This window comes from Notolepis coatsorum (assembly GCF_963971535.1).
Source record: "Notolepis coatsorum genome assembly, chromosome: 3".
NCBI lineage: Eukaryota > Metazoa > Chordata > Actinopteri > Aulopiformes > Paralepididae > Notolepis > Notolepis coatsorum.
Window position 1 is genome coordinate 57,817,798 of NC_140167.1, and position 17,216 is coordinate 57,835,013.

General features: G+C 42.1%; 1 protein-coding gene across 1 annotated transcript in view; it reads right to left on the reverse strand.

The window, feature by feature from the left end:
- enpep (glutamyl aminopeptidase) overlaps window positions 1–16,055 on the reverse strand; it is a gene marked incomplete at both ends in the record, with an annotated part of 56,947 nt that extends 40,892 nt beyond the window's left edge. The window contains 7 exons of the mRNA XM_084311218.1: window positions 3,868–4,002; window positions 5,312–5,425; window positions 8,689–8,843; window positions 9,808–9,928; window positions 10,147–10,287; window positions 10,743–10,884; window positions 15,424–16,055. Of these exons, the coding sequence (XP_084167344.1) occupies window positions 3,868–4,002; window positions 5,312–5,425; window positions 8,689–8,843; window positions 9,808–9,928; window positions 10,147–10,287; window positions 10,743–10,884; window positions 15,424–16,055 (1,440 nt within the window). The remainder of the gene's footprint in view (window positions 1–3,867; window positions 4,003–5,311; window positions 5,426–8,688; window positions 8,844–9,807; window positions 9,929–10,146; window positions 10,288–10,742; window positions 10,885–15,423) is intronic.
- Window positions 16,056–17,216: the final 1,161 nt, after the last annotated feature.

Here is a 17,216-nt window from a genome sequence, read left to right on the forward strand (position 1 = left end):
ACTCAACACTGCCCCTACACCTCCTCAGTCATCAACGGTTAAGTGTGAAGAACTTGCACTATTCTTTAACAACAAAATAACCTTGATCAGGGCCAGCATTACTCATGATGGAAATAAAGCTGATTGCAGCAAACCGTGCAATGTAACCATGAGAAGATTCACATGCATCACATTAGATGTACTCTGCAAAACTGTCTCAGAATGTAACTCCTCCACCTCAGACATTGACCCTATACCTACAGCTTTCTTCAAACGGGTGTTTAATAGTGTTTCAAGCCCTGTGCTAGATATCATAAACACTTCCCTTAGAACTGGTATTTTCCCAGATGCCTTTAAAACAGCAGTTGTAAAGCCATTACTAAAAAAAACCTAACTTGGATAGTAATGAAATGGCAAATTATCGTCCAATATCCAACCTACCATTCATTAGTAAAGTACTTGAAAAGATAGTTTCAGTTCAAATAAATTCCTTTCTTGAAGAAAACAACATCTTTTCATCATTTCAGTCAGGATTCAGAAAATATCATAGCACTGAAACTGCCCTCACCAAAATAATCAGTGACCTCAGGCTAAACTCTGACGAGAATAAGATCTCCATCCTTATCCTACTAGATCTCAGTGCAGCATTTGATACAATCGATCACGATATTCTAATCGATCGTCTTGAAAACCATGTCGGTTTCTCAGAACATGTGCTAGGCTGGTTTAAAACATACATCAGAGGGAGGAAATTCTATGTTAAACTAGGAGATCACATGTCTGATATATACGACAACAACTATGGAGTTGCACAAGGGAGTTGCTTAGGTCCTTTACTCTTCTCCCTTTACATGTTACCGCTAGGTGATATCATCAGAGAACATAATGTAGATTTCCATAGCTATGCGGATGATACACAACTGTACATATCTGCTGAACCAAATGATACAGCGATTAGCTCCATTACAGACTGCCTACTGGCAATAAATAAATGGATGAGTAAGAACTTCCTGAAACTAAACAAAAACAAAACTGAAATTCTAATTATCGGCCCCAAAACTAAAAAAGAAACATTAATAAAGAACCTGGGAGGACTAACCCCTTGGATCAAATCTGAGGTCACTAGTCTCGGGGTTATCATAGATTCAGAACTGAAATTCAATTCTCATATTAGCAAAGTGACGAAAACATCGTTCTTCCATCTCAGAAATATAGCAAAAGTACGACCATTTATTAATCAGAACGATGCTGAGAAGCTAATTCATGCATTCATATCAAGCCGGTTAGACTACTGTAATGCACTTTTCACAGGTCTCCCTAAGAAAACCACAGAGAGGCTTCAGCTAATTCAAAACTCTGCAGCCCGACTGCTAACTAGAACCAAAAGGAGAGAGCACATTAGTCCAGTCTTAGCTGCTTTACACTGGCTTCCTGTAACATTTAGAATTGACTTTAAGGTCCTTCTCCTTACATACAAAGCTCTAAATGGACAGGGACCTAGCTACATCGCCAACACTCTAATAAATTACACACCAGCAAGAACACTGCGATCATCAGCTGCTGGACTACTAGAGGCTCCCAGAAACAGTCAAAAGAGGATCGGTAATGCAGACTTTATCAACTATGCCCCAAAACTGTGGAACAAACTACCCCAAAACATCAGAGAAGCCAACTCGCTAGACATCTTTAAAATACAGCTTAAACCCTATCTCTTTGCTCAGGCATTTCACTGTGAGGTAATGCAGGCAAATATCTGAAGATAGATATCTGCTACCACCTAGTGGCAAGGGGAAATATTATTATAGAAACATCAGGGATATCCTGACACAAATTGTACTTACCTGCACTATTATTACCCTGCCTACTTTTATACACTGCCTTCAAATTCATGTGTCGGTTAACACACTTTTTACTTCTTACTGATGACTATTTTTAAACTGAATCATTTTAAACTATTTTTATTATTTGTATTACTGAATCAAACTGTACCTACTTTCATACACTTCCAATGAAATTCATATGTCGGTTCTATGATGTTGGAGTGATGCTCTGCTGTGAGGAGAAGATGACTTTTGACCTAAATCTAGCAAAGTTGTTTACCATTCCAGTTAGGTACATCGTGAACCTCACCGCCTAGCCAAGGTTGATTCTCCTAACTGGGCCATTTTCATCTGATTGAACAATCTTATCACACTTTTTACTGTAACCTTGCTATTTACATTAAAAAAAATTATGCTTGCTTATGCCTGTATTTTTTACTGTTGTTGTATGTCCGTTCTATTTTATAATTTTTAGACTATTTTAATTTGTATTACTGAATAGAGAGCCTATTAGGATGCTAGATCCTAATGTGAAACACTGTGATTTACCATACCTTGCTATGCTCGCTCATGCCTGTATTTTTTTTTTTACTGTTGTGAAGCACTTTGAACTACAACCTCTGTATGAAAAGTGCTATACAAATAAAGTTATTATTATTATTATTATTATTATTATTATTATTATTATTATTATTATTATTATTATTATTATTATTATTATTATTATTATTATTATTATTATTATCTGCCTCGAGTCAAAGTCAAGTCTCAAGTCATGAATACCAAGTCAAAGTCACCATCCTCTGTGATTTTAACCAGATGTCACTGAAAAAAGTACTTTCAACACATCAACATGAACACGCAAGGCAACAACACGCTTGACCACTGCTACTCCTGCTTCCACAATGCCTACAAGCCCCTCCTCCGTCCACCCTCCTGCCATTAACAGAGGCTAAAACAGGCAGCACCCACAGTGAGGAAAATCCACTGCTGGTCTGACCAATCAGAGGCTGAGTTGCAGAATTGTTTTTACAACATAGACTGGGACATCGGATGACATTCATGAATATTCAGATGTAGTCATGTCATTCGTATGAAAGAGCATAGAGGATACCGTCCCAACAAAAACAATCAAAGTCTTTCCAAAACGAAAAACCATGGATCAATAAAACTGTAAGAACAGCCCTCACTGCTCGGGACAGAGCCTTTGCTTCTGGTGATGAGGAGGATAAAGAGGCACATTACAATCTCCACAGGGCCATTAAATCAGACAAGAGGGAGTACAAGGAGAAGATAGAGAACCAGCTCAGTGGGAATGATTCACGCAGAGTATGGCAGGGCATCCATACCATATCTGACTTCAAGGCTAGGCCTAGCTGTGCAGCCAATGTCTCAGCCTCCCTGCCAGATGAGCTAAATAATTTCTATGCCCGGTTTGAGTCCACCAACCACAACCCTCCAGAACTAACCCGCACCCCCACCAACTCCATCATGCCCAGTGATCTGACCATCACTGCTGGTTTATATTGTGTATATTTGTATATTGTATTGTTCTATTGTGTATTTTATTGCCATGCTGTAGGTCGAGGGGGAAATACCCAAGAATTTTGCTCTTTTTTGTATGTAAATATGACGAAGATGCAACAATAAAGCTGAATCTGAATCTAAAGTCAAGTATTTTATTGACGTGAGTCAAGCAAGTCCTCAGATTTGCAACTCAAGTCTCCGGCCTCTGATATGTATGCATGCAATTCAAAGGTATTACCACATTTTCTTTCAAACTAATTTGTTCACAGAGTTGAGTTTTTGTGACAGTTATAAGGCACTTGGGGGAGAGCTGTCGCAATCACAATCACAATGCAAGGTCTGAGCTGACCTGTATAATTTCCATTTAGTCTCCTTTAACGCTCCAGATGGTGTGCTATTCTAGCCATACTACTTCCACATTGTGCTTGCTTGTGTTCACAGGAAATACAACATGTCTATAGACTTCTGGGATTATGATCTTTGCCATAATCGAGCAGCCCTAATAGGTTATGTCCATGAGGATGAAGGTCATCTTTATTACCTTGCTATATGAGATTGCATCAAACACAGAGGTGATCTCAGCCGGGCTGGACACGTCCACGATGATTGGATGGGAGGAAAGAAGAGCATCATCCACCATGACAGGAAGAACATCACTGATGATCATTATGTCACGCTGTTAAGTACCAAAGGCAAAGAAGAAGATTCAGACACAAATTTCATCTCATCATCCTCAATTGTATGTATATGAAATATAAATGTTATGGTAAATGTAGGAAAACGCAGATTTCCAAATTCACCAGCTCTATGGTGATTTTCCAGTATAAATATTTCCCTGGAAGTGTGTATACCAGCTCCGTGGTGAATGTGCCTATTAACGGGTTATTGGGCTTATTACCCGACCACACAGGACATCTGAGTGGAAATCCCACATTTCCCGGTGAAATGGTTAATGTGGACGGGCAACAGTGCTGCACAAAATTGATTATTCGCCTTATGGAGTTACATTACGATGCATTTCTTAATCACAGGCCTAATGTGATTCACAGCTTAGCTTAGACCCAAAAATAGGAAAGAATTTGGCAGAAAGATGGCAAAAACCGCAAAGATATTTCAATGAGATGTTGATTTATTTAGTGCGCCTCAGTGCCTACAGTGAATGTTACTCAAGTCTACACAAATGAGTGACTACTAGACTGCCAAAATGGTCCAACTTATGCTTTCAACTTTCAACATTTTTAAATGTGTGATACAGGCTCCTGAGAAAAGGTAGAATAAGTTCAGTGCCTCTTGTCGCCATTTTCCATATTGTCTTGTTTGGTGCTATTATTGAATCATTTGGTGCTTCATTCATGTCGTTCAGAATCTAAATGTAGGAAAGAAATCCACTGGCCAGGCCGCCATAAACCTAGCAACCAGTAGGCAGGTGATAGAAGACGAGCTATTTAAATATTTCTGGTGCGCCACGACTTTAGAGATACAAACCTGCTTAGCAAAGGTCTGAATACGAACATCTTCTCCCACTTACCTTATCTAAAATCATCTACAAGTAAGCTATTCACTTCCATTCATTTTGAGGACCATGCATAAATATCAAGTGTAGTTTGACCAACTGTAAACTTCTCACAGAATGGTTACTTGAATCTGGTAACCACTCTCCAAACATTCCATGCGAAGCAAAGATACAAAGCACACTCAAACTTACAACAAATTAACCAGATCTGCTTTTCGATTTCAAAGGAAATACAATTTAAACGACACATCAAAAGACTGAAAGTTCTAATAAAGTGAAATATCCCTTTAGGTCCTCAACTCTGAATCGCCATGTGTTCATAGTAGGTGGGGAGACAGAGTGTGAAACCTATAATCAGTGTCATTCTTATATATTCTCTCATTAGGCCGATTTCTAGACAATAAAACAGTGACATTAAACTATTTCCCATTTTTCTAGACCCCACGTTGAGAAGCAGTGCAATAGAGCTTACCATTCCCCATGTGGGCTCAGCTTTCTCCACACCAATGTACTCAAAGAAACTGGCAAAGCCCTCGTTAAGCCACAGGTCATCCCACCAATCCATGGTCACGATGTTCCCAAACCACTGGAAAAGGAACATCCATACTGTTAATGTCATGGAATGTTAATGTCAGTAAGAATGATTCTGGCTGTGCCTCTTTGTTTCCTGTTTACCCCAGCTCTGCTTCGTGCTTAGAACCTGAGTGCCACCTAGTGGCAAAGGCCCTCCCATAGTCGAGCAGACTGTACACAGAGCAGACTCCGCGGAGGTCCGCGCGGACTCTTTGAGCTTTGATCTCAGCGGACAGCAGACCCACAGCAGAGTCCAAGTGCGAAGCTCCTATTTTCTGACGCGCGGACGTCCGCGCCGCTGACTTGGTGTCACACAAAACGCTTGACATCGAACTGCATTTAATGTGACGCCGATCTGCATTTTACTCTGACCACTCGCTCCGTGCCAAGAGAGATGTTTGAATAGCTTTTCTAAATGAAGTGTGTAAAATTGCCAGTTTTATTTCGAAATATTGGAAACGGAGATAACATAGAATGTTATCTCCGTTTCCAATATTTTGAAATAAAACTGGTGCTTTTATTTCATGCAATGTGTGTTTGTCATTTCAGCACCACGCGCTGTCCACCTCAAGCCTATATACCTGTTATTCAAGTGCGTAAAACTGCCCGTTTTATTATCGAAATATTGGAAACGGAGATAACATACTCTTTATTTTGACATCGGATGACAACGACATGACAGAAGTTGAACAGCGTGGGGACAATTGTGTAAACTGGCGCGTGACATGTAGGAAATTGGTCCGCGGAGGTCCGCTCGACTATGAAAGCTCAAAGAGTCCAGTCCGCGTACAGTCTGCTCGACTATGGGAGCACAAGACTTCCAGTCAGGGTTTTTCAAAATAGAATAACATCTGTCACTTCCTGTTTACACACTTCTGCATGGAGATGCTGCCGCCTGGTGGAGATTTGTGCTCTACTGAGCGCGCATTTCTAATTATAACTGTTTTAGTGCAGCCTCTCTGTGCACAGCCAACTCTCAGTATGTTGAGGGGGCATGGCACTCTGTTAATTGAAAGGAGATGTCCAGTTAGTATTATAATACATTAGGCTTTCAAATGTAAACTAATTCATGTGACAAGTGTGATTGGTTGCTATGGGACTAACATTGGCTAACCTGTGCTAGCAGATGATAAATAAATTGTCACAGTGGATGTGGAAGTTTTTTAACCACTAAAATTAACTAAATTGTAGCAAACTAGTGGACTAGTGATAACTAGCTAGCGGATGTCCTTTACAACTACTAACATTTACATTTAGTCATTTAGCTGACGCTTTTATCCAAAGCGACTTACAAGTTCTGTACGACAAGCCATCGGGAAGGGCACAAGTCGCACAACTCTATCAGCTGAGCAACAATGTTCATCAAAGTGTTGAGTGCTACAGTGTAGGTTAGTTTATTAGGACAAGTGCATGACAGTACGGTTAGTTAGGGTTAGATTTTAATTTTTTTAATTTATTTTAATTCAGATAATGGTTGAAGAAGTGCGTCTTTAGTCGCCGGCGAAAGATTGGACGTGTTTCGGCTGTCCTAACTGGGGTGGGTAGTTCATTCCACCATTGTGGGGCAAGGACTAACAACTGACAGACTGACTATGCTACTATAGATTATGCAACGTTTTCAGGGAAGCAGATTGGATATCTGAAATGATCTGATTGTGTTGATACCCAGGGGAATATAGTGATCAAAGGGCGTTACAACATAACAACATAGCAACAAATGGCTTTCATAACTCGTAAAAAACAGATTTCAATTGCACTGAATCTTTATTTCTTCTTTATTAAATCTTTATCATATTCAAGATTTGTTGTGGTTTCATGTCCGTGTCACCAGGAAAAACAGGTCATACATATTAACATACAAAGTGCAAATTATAAACAACCAGTAAAGTTGTTTTCATTCTTGCTAATGGGAAGAACACATGTTTATGGTCTCCTCTTCCTCTCGGCTGAGGAAATCATTTTGCAGCTCTTTCTACTTTATAGACTACTTTATGGACCTCACAGCCCGTATCTCTCTTCACAGTAAAACTAGTGTATCATCTCAGAGAGAGAGATCGTTAAAGGCTTAAAGAATAACACATGATGCATTTTTACATGACTCAACATTGACCTTTACTGAGTCTGTGGCCAATCTCACGGTCAATGACAGACCTGCCAAGGCTTTGCACGGGGTGAGATAAAGATAGAGGTGTTTTGTTCCTGTTCACTGCGTCATGGCGCTACAGTAGAGTAACTTCTTCCTCATGGCTTTTCATGGATGATTCACTCTTTGAACCCTTGGCATATCCGTGACGATCCCGCCATGCCATAAACTGCCTTAAAACAGTCCTAAAATGAAAAGGATCATTCGGATTACGTTTTTATTTTTACCTAGACCCTCATTTCTACCATAGCATCATACTGATGGAAGATCTGCTTAACGTCAAATAATGTCCTCAAAGGCAACCTAATAATATTGGTGTTTATTTCTCAGAAATTACCATGAAATGACACATGCTGTTGTGCTGCTCTGCCTCATCAGATTGAACTGTGACTGGGCTTCAGCCAACTGGATAGCTCAGAAAAACACGACTTGCTCAATTCGTGATTGGCAGAAAGTTTGGTGAGAAATGGACCGCGTTTATATAACGTTTTTTTAAATCCAAAGCTATTTACAACGTAGCCTATGCCTCGCCCACATACAAAACCATGCAAGGTGCCACCCTGCTCAGACGCTTCAATGCGCTGACGGGAACCTTGTGATTACCAGATGACCGTTCTACCTCCTGAGCCAATGTCGCGAGAATCGTATGTATGATGCCGGGGTGATAAAGAAAAGGGGTATATGTTGAAAGTAAGTGTAGCGATCCATTAGGTTGGCCAGACAGTCCAGTGCCTCACCTGGTGAACCAGACAGTCCAGTGCCTCACCTGGCGAACCAGACAGTCCAGTGCCTCCAGGGGTGCAGTGCTAGGCATACGCGGTCAAACGACGTTTGGGCTTCGTCACTGAGGCCGAAGTGCGCGCATCCTATTATTATGCAAAGTCTAGGTGGTAAGTGCCGGCGCGACGACACAAAAATGACTCGTCGCCGGCACTTATCACCTAGACTTTGCATAATAATAGGATACCGACAACCAAATACAAGCCCTGTAGGTGGGGGGTTGCTTGATCTCTCGACTGGAAGGATGAGACAAGGTGTATCATCTGTTCTGTGCGCAACCGAGGGAACATGTATGCGCGTGCGCGGTCGTTTGGCCTTCGCCCATATTACGACTGCACCCCTGAGTGCCTCACCTGATGAACCAGCTCATGAGCGATGACACTGGCCACACGCTGCTTGTTGTAGGAGGACGACTGGTCCTCGTCATAGAGCAGGTTGGTTTCCCTGTAGGTGATTAGGCCCCAGTTCTCCATGGCACCTGTGCCAAAATCAGGGATGGCAATCTTATCTGTATCAAGAGAACAAAGGAAGAAACACAGAGAAGACCTCTGACTTATCATCATTATTGTTCCACTTGCAAAGATAAGGACTCACACACCGCAATATACTGGTTGCATCACGTGAGCGGCATGTGTATGCCCTGGTTCTGTTTGAACATTCAAAAGTGTTATATCAAGTGCAATGCAAGCAGCTACATATTCTCATATTCTTCATATTCATATACTGATCTTCCTGTTTTGTATGTTTTTCCTATTCCTATTTTGCTATAAATATAGATACACTAGCAGATTAGCTAATACTGTATCAACTATGTAATTGACTGTAGGATATTGTTGGATGTGGTTAGATGAAAGAGAGAGAACAAAAGCTGGCTAGCTCGCGTAGAGCACAAACAATGTCTGAATGATTTATAGGCAAATTTTTTGTGGGAAAACCAACTATGGAACCATAAACACCCCAGCAGCCAAGTGAAAGCGAAATGTCAGATGCTCTCTGGTCTCTGGCAACTAAAGATCATTTGTCGTTTTATTTTTCTCACTTTAGAGCCTTTTTTTAAGTTAAGCCATAACTATTATACAAACTTTTTCTGACGTTGGGATATCCATGTATCTCAGAGACTGTGCTGCAGGATTGATTGATTGATTGATTGATTGAAAACTTTATTAACAGATTGCAGAATGGGTACAATACAGTACAGCTCAATACACACAATTGTTAAGGGGATGCAGACCAGAGAAAGACTTTCATCTTGTTTACATCAGGGTCCCCCATTTTCAATTCATCAGGACATATATGACATACATGACATACAGATAGACAGTACTGCTACATCTATACATTTATGACATACCAGATTTGCAAATACAGTACTGTTTGTGATACAAAAAGAGTCCATAAAAAGGAGACAAGGTTACAGTGTTGTCAAATCTCAAGAATATCAGATTGGATTCATAATTTATTTTATAAGTTACCTAGTTTGGGGATGGAGTATGTCATGTTGAAATATTCTTCAAAATAGTCAAAGATGACCTTGGTTGTGTTGGCTGCATACTCTGCAGTTTTTATTTGGGCTGGCTGTGCATAGATTCGCAGCTGCAGGGAAAGGATGAGAGAACACACAAATAGCAAGTGTTTGTGCGCGAATGCGAACATGTGAGCTTGTACACAGTTGTGCGTGTGTCGGTTTACTATGATCGGATGAAGTCCTAATCCCAGGGTCAAATTGAACATGCATCTCTGCCAAATAGTTTAGAGCTGATCTAAGATGGTCTCTGGTATGTCATTCACGTTGCTGAGGGGAGAATACTCACAGGAATTCCTCGCGCAGAGAATCTTTCCACAAAGGTAAACTGGTGTATAGCGAAACATACCAAATAGGTACTCATTGGAACTGACTTCTGGAAGGAGGTTTTGACTTTACTAGTATCACCAGGCACTGGTTCTGGTGAGCCCTGTGTGAAACAGAAGACATGGAGAAGAAAATAAGCTTGTCAAGACTTTGAAGATGTGTGCTGCCGGGTGGAGTCGCCCCAAAGAAATGTAACCAAGATTTGAACCTGGGACCATAGTATTAACAGGCAGCCACACTAACCAGCTGAGCTAAAGGGTCAGACCTGTTAGCAGTTGCTGGTTGACTGTGACTGACTCGTTAGTAGTTTACAGTCGTCCTCCCCCCAAGAAGTGCGATGTTGACAACTTGCTTTAGCTTTGCCTATTTTTTAAACCTATGCATAAAAAAATAAAATCCTCCCAGCAAATCTCTTAGTTACAACAATATTGTGCCAATAAATCAGTTTTAGGTTTATATGACAAGGCTTTGATTTTGGGGGGAAAATCATTTTGTTTATGGTGGAAATGTGCTGCCCTCTAGTGGTCAGAAAATGGTTATTGCAGCTTTAAATCATACCTCAACTGGCATGTTGGAGAGAGCTCCATAGGCAGTATCATGAGTGATGGAAATCTTATAGGTGGCCTTTTTATTGGGTTCATCAAAGCAGGGGTATGACTTGCGGGCATCTGTGGGCTCATGATCAGTCGCAGCAATTTTCCTGTAAACACACACACACACACACACACACACACACACACACACACACACACACACACGTATATATATAGACAACATTTCATTCGCTGTCAAAAAGCGTTTAAAAGCAGCTCTGTTATTTTAATCTGTCTGTCTTTGGGCTCTTTGCACTGTGGGAATCACATGGAAATAATGTATTCCATCCTAGAGAGCATGTGCCAATATGTCAAGCTGATGAATTATTACACACAACAATACCATCCAGTGTAGTAGTGCTATTTTTGGAAGTGGGGGAGCATATACCCACTGTCTACGAGTGCAAATAAACATCACTCATGACAACACGAAGCCTTCTCTTTGGTGAGGTAACATCTTGAGGAAATGAGAAATGTGTCACATGCTGGGCTAGTATGTTGCATACTCGGCCGCGTCCTAAAAGTCTGTGCCGACCAACTGGCCCCAGTATTCACTGACATATTTAACCTGTCCTTAGAACAGGCTGTCATCCCCACCTGCCTGAAGAAGTCCACTATTATCCCTGTACCCAAAAAATCCAAGCCTGCTTGCCTCAACGACTACCGCCCTGTAGCTCTCACCTCCATAGCCATGAAGTGCTTTGAGAAGCTAGTAAAGGGCTACATCTGCTCCTCCCTCCCCATCAACATGGACCCCCTGCAATTTGCATACCGCCCCAACAGGTCCACGGAGGACGCCATATCCCATGTGCTGCACACAGCAGCATCACACCTGGACAAGAGGCAGGGGAACTATGTGAGAATGCTATTCATCGACTACAGCTCGGCATTCAATACCATAGTCCCCTCCATACTCATAGCCAAGCTCAGGGACCTGGGCTTGGGCTATGACCTCTGCCAGTGGGTCTTGGACTTCCTGACTGGCAGACCCCAGGTGGTGAGAGCAGGCAACTGCACCTCCTCATCCATCACCCTCAACATAGGGGCCCCCCAGGGCTGTGTTCTGAGTCCCCTCCTCTACTCCCTGTACACACACGACTGTGTGGCTCAGCGGAGTAGCAATACAATCGTCAAATTTGCTGACGACACAGTGGTGGTGGGCCTGATCTCTGCCAACGACGAGAGGGCCTACCTGGAAGAGGTCAAGGTCCTGGCGGGATGGTGCCAGGAAAACAGCCTCTCCCTGAACGTCAGCAAAACAAAGGAGATGATTGTGGACTTCAGGAGGTCGGGGGTCAAGGACTACAGCCCCCTCAGCATCGACGGGGCACCGGTTGAGAGAGTCAACAGCTTTAAGTACCTCGGAGCCTACATATCCGAGGACTTGACATGGACCACACACATTAACAGTGTTGTGAAGAAGGCACGACAACGCCTCTACTTCCTCAGGCGCCTAAGGAAGTTCCAAGTCAGCCAGAAGATCCTTAAGAACTTCTACTCATGTACAATAGAGAGCATCTTGACCGGCAACATCACCTCCTGGTTTGGGAATAGCACTGCACAAGACCAAAGCAGACTACAAAGAGTGACACGTTCAGCCGAACGCACAATTGGAGGGGGGCTCCCCACCCTCCAGAACATTTACTACAAGCGTTGCAAGGGCAAGGCTAAGAGAATCATTAAAGACTCCAGTCACCCGAACAACTGCCTCTTTGAACTGCTGCCGTCAGGCAAGCGATACAGGAGTCTCAAGGCGAGCACAGAAAGACTCAGAAGAAGCTTCTATCCCCAGGCCATCAGGCTGCTAAACGAACAATGAATGAACACTACACAACAACAACCACCAAACGCACATAGCACACACATCCACACGCACACACTCACTTTAAACAAACACACTGTAGCACCCACTCCACACACTTATAGCACACACCCACTTTAAACAAACACACTGTAGCACCCACTCCCCACACTTTATATTTATGGATGAAGGATTGCACTACAACTCGTACACCTTACTGTAAATTGTACCTAAAATTGTACCTCATCCCATTTCTGCTTTGCACTAGATAGTACTGTACATTAGTACACTGCATAGTATTGTGTATTGTATATTATATGGTAACTCAGAACATTGTACATATGTCTATACCGAACACTGTGACCTCATTTTCTTCTTCTAAATTCATGCTATATTATGTTATTATGTTATTTGATACTATCTTGTCTAGCACAGTCTCTGGAGCATAACAGTAAGAAGCATTTTGTATGAAAGTATTCTGTACTTCTGTATGACAACTATTAAAGAACTTGAACTTGAGAGCTGAGATATAGAGGTCAGATGTGTTGCTCAATTGTATTGAATGTTAATGTCAAATAAAAGTATTATATTGTCTTCATTAAAATAATTAAATCATCCAATGAAAATACTTTTCCCAATCAAAGTCAATGAATGTTGCTCTTTTGTCAGCTCATATTCAGCTGCCTCTTCTAGTATCATCATTCTATGCTTTATATGATATTTACAAGCAAACGTATTGGTTTTGCCATAGAGTTTTTAGAGTCAGTTTTCCATGACATCGGCCTGATGGCGCTACAATCAAAGGTAAAAATATCTCATTTTGAAAAGCGATTACCTTTTACACGGCAAGTCCGATTAACACAAGAATTTGTACACATAATACAGCTGTCCTTGGTCTACAACTTGGCCAATAGGGAGGTGTAGTCTGACGTCACTGGTTGTTCCACCCGTATAGGGTTTTATCATTGGGAAAATGTATTATCTGCTATTGTAACAATTCTGCCGCATGGAAATTGAAAAGCTTTCCATTTTTGCACAAAATGAGTTCCCTTCTATCACTAACATTATTTTTTAAGCATTTTTAGTTGAAATAAAATTTGGCGATTTTTTTTTATGATTAATTGCGAATATTTTCATGTTGAGCTATAGATTGTGGATGAATAAGCACAGAAAGGTACAGCATACCAATGTTAATGCTTTATTTGTTTTAAACGAGACAATCTAGAAATGGGCAATGGGGAAATGCATTGTGTTCCAAAGAGGGTGGACCACGAAATATGGCAATGACGTAACCACTACACCTCCCTATAGGACCACCCATGTTCGCCATATTGGATTTCGTACCATTTAGCTATTTCCTCTAGTAATCCGAGGTTTTGCACCTGATTCTCAGGAAACATGATGTGTGGCATCTAGGGATGAACGTCTGTAATGGTTTAATTCTGCAAGTTACAATGCCAACCCATATGACCCCCACATCCAATGGAATGGAAAGATGCGTTGTACACAGGCAGTCAAGTGTTACTCATGCACGCTTTATCGGATTTGCACCAAACCTAATGATGGGGAAGAGGTGTGAAAACCTTTGTCATTCGGCCATATGGTGGTGCTATAAAAAAAAAAACACACACACACGAGAGAGACGTAAAATTTGCCACAATGACATACTGATGTACTGACTCAGCAGCCAAGAAAGTTAAAGCCACTATCTAGCAGCGGAGCCGGGTTGGGCAAGGCCAGATTAAGAATTCAGAGGCCTCTGGGCCAGACTCTTGTGGAGGCCCCCACACACACACACACACACACACACGTGCACACACGCACAGTGACGTTTTTATATGTAAAACATTGGTGGGGCAGCCACTTACCAAGGCTACATACCAGGCAAACTACAGTAATCAAAATGACAGTAATCGTTCGCAAATTTCGCACCACATATCAGGCATAGGCTACAGGTAAGCCTGCATTGTTAGTCGTGAAAGCAAATTAATCTGTCCACGCTGAATTAAACCCTCTATTTTCCTCAGACTTTCCTTTTTTTGGATTTATCCATGGTTAGCTTACTGGGGGGTCGGAAACTCAAGATTAGCCACTTGCAGACGGCAGGGAGAGGCACGGGGTGTGACATACTGTATATTTTAGTTGATAAAATATTTTTGTTGACTAAATATTTTTGTTGATGAAATATTTTTTTATTTCAGTGTCACAGTATGACATCGACCTCCAAAAGAAAAAAAGAAAAAGAAAAAAGATTTTTTTTTTTTTTTTTTAGGCCCCTCATCACTAGAGGCCCACGGGCCGCGGCCCAAACGGCCCGGTCGTTAATCCGGCACTGGGGTTGGGGTGTTGGTCCTAGGGGGTCCGGGGGTCCTGGGGTGGGGGGGTGGGAGTGGGGGAAGAAATGTATTTTGCAGTGTCTTTTGTGGTGTCTGTAATAGTACAAGTAAAAGTAAAAGTAGATATTTTTTATGTTTTATGTTCTGTATTTGTCATTATTGTTTTTATTATTATTGTTGTGGTATTGTGAGGTCTTGTTATTATTATTATTACTGTATTGTGTTTGTTTTGTTTTGTGTATAATTTTATTTTTTTCTTTAATAAAGAAAAAAAAACACTCTAGTTTGACAATAAATAAATACTCATACATTTCCAAGCTTTAAATGTAACTACACTACACATATCCAATCATTTCAAAACAGGGTGCTCCCTTTTGTTGAGGTTGACTCTTGCTGCGTGCTATTTCTGCTGTCCCATTTTCTGGGGATGTTCTGGGCGTATACTACCAAATAAATGATCATCATCAACAATAATAACAACAGTATTAATAATTGCTTCAGAAACATACCTTGTGACCTCTCCCTCTGTGTAAGTGACCCTGTAGAATCCCACCAGAGACCCGTTGAGCCATCCTTGGAAATCTAGCGTGAGGATATAGACTTCGCCGGGGCTGGTGATCGGCAGTTCTGTCGCGGCTTCCACCACCACGTACTCCTGAGGCTTGTACTCGAAGCAGCCCGTCACGGCCACGGCACTCTGCCCCGTCTGAGTCTTCAGCAGCAGTCTGGGCGTGCTGCTGACGAAGGTCTCTCGGATGTGGAGCCAGATGTGGCGGGTGGGCTTGGTGATCTCTAGATGGATGGAGACGCTCCCAGCGTAGAGGTCTGTGGTCAGGTCAGGCTCCATATGCAGGTCATAGTGCAGAGGTTTCACATAGCCGGGCAGACGGAAATCACTCCAGGCCCCGTTGGAGTCGATGGAGGCCTTGCAGGGCCCCCTGTCAGCAGGTGGCGGTTGGGGGCTGGTGGTGGGCCTTGGGGGCTCCTCAGTGGGGGCGGGGGAGGTTGACTGGCTCAGGCCCACTCCCAGACCCACAGCTACAGAGCAAACCACCACCGTTACACAGATGATGGCCGCATGTTTTCCACGGATGCAGTAACTTGTCTTCTCCTTCTCAAAGTCCATGCTCTCGACGACCATGGTGAGATGAAGGCTGCGTCTTAAGGCTAACCTTGGACACCACACCAGATAAGTAGGATAAAAGAGCAGGTCTCAGATCAGACCGCGAGGGACGTCCCCAAGGGAGAAACAAAAGTAGACCTGATAGGACGCAGACTGCAGATTAGATTCAAGTGGAAAATATTTCAACAAACCCTTTCTTGGGAAATCTGCTGTAAACCTTGCATTAAAAGTGGGTTCCAGACTCCAGCTGCTGCAGTGTGCAATCCAAGCTCTGCCTGCGGTACTGAACGCAGGGAGCGAGCTGTGCAGGAGGAGAGCAGGAGGAGGGCTGTGGAGAAGAGGATTCTATGAGACAGCACAGAGGGAATCCCACACGTCACATGCAAGCCATAAAGTATCCACTGCTCTTCACACCACTGTCTTGTTAAACATCAATCATCCGTGGTAAATCAACAATCTCGTAGGCTACGGTTTAGCTATCAGCTCATTTCCGTCTACAGTCCCTGGGCAGTATAGACATACAAGAAATACAAAATACATGATACAATTAAGCAATACAGAATACGATTATGAATGAACTAAATGACTAAGAAAACCTTTGGCAGTAAACAAACTCATGTACAGGAAAGAAATTATTAGTGCTGTAGCTGAGTGTGTGTGTGTGCGTGTGTGTGTGTGTGTGTGTGTGTGTGTGTGTGTGTGTGTGTGTGTGTGTGTGTGTGTGTGTGTGTGTGTGTGTGTGCATTTGAATGTGTGTGAACATGTGTGCGCACGTGTGCACAAGACCAATTGACCTCTTTTGGGGAGGTAGATGTTGTGTTCCTATATGACTCAGCATGACTCAGCTTTTTTTTGTCTATGAGTTTGTTGCTGAGGCAGGAGCAGATATATAAAGGATAACAGTTCATGTAGTGAAACAATGCTTTTATTGTCTGTGGGCCTCAGTCGGAGCATTTGGTTATAAGCTGAAAAGTCTGACTTCCCTTTAAGGCAAGGCTCCCCAGTTGAAAATGGTGATTTTGACTGGATAGGAACATTTTGATATTATTATATTATTAATTAATACATTAAACAATACATTCTTCCTCTATAATTACTGCAGTGTCGTAAAACATATAAAGCAACCATTAAATGCAACTATAAACATCACATTTTCATGTTTTTATTTCTCGCCTTCAT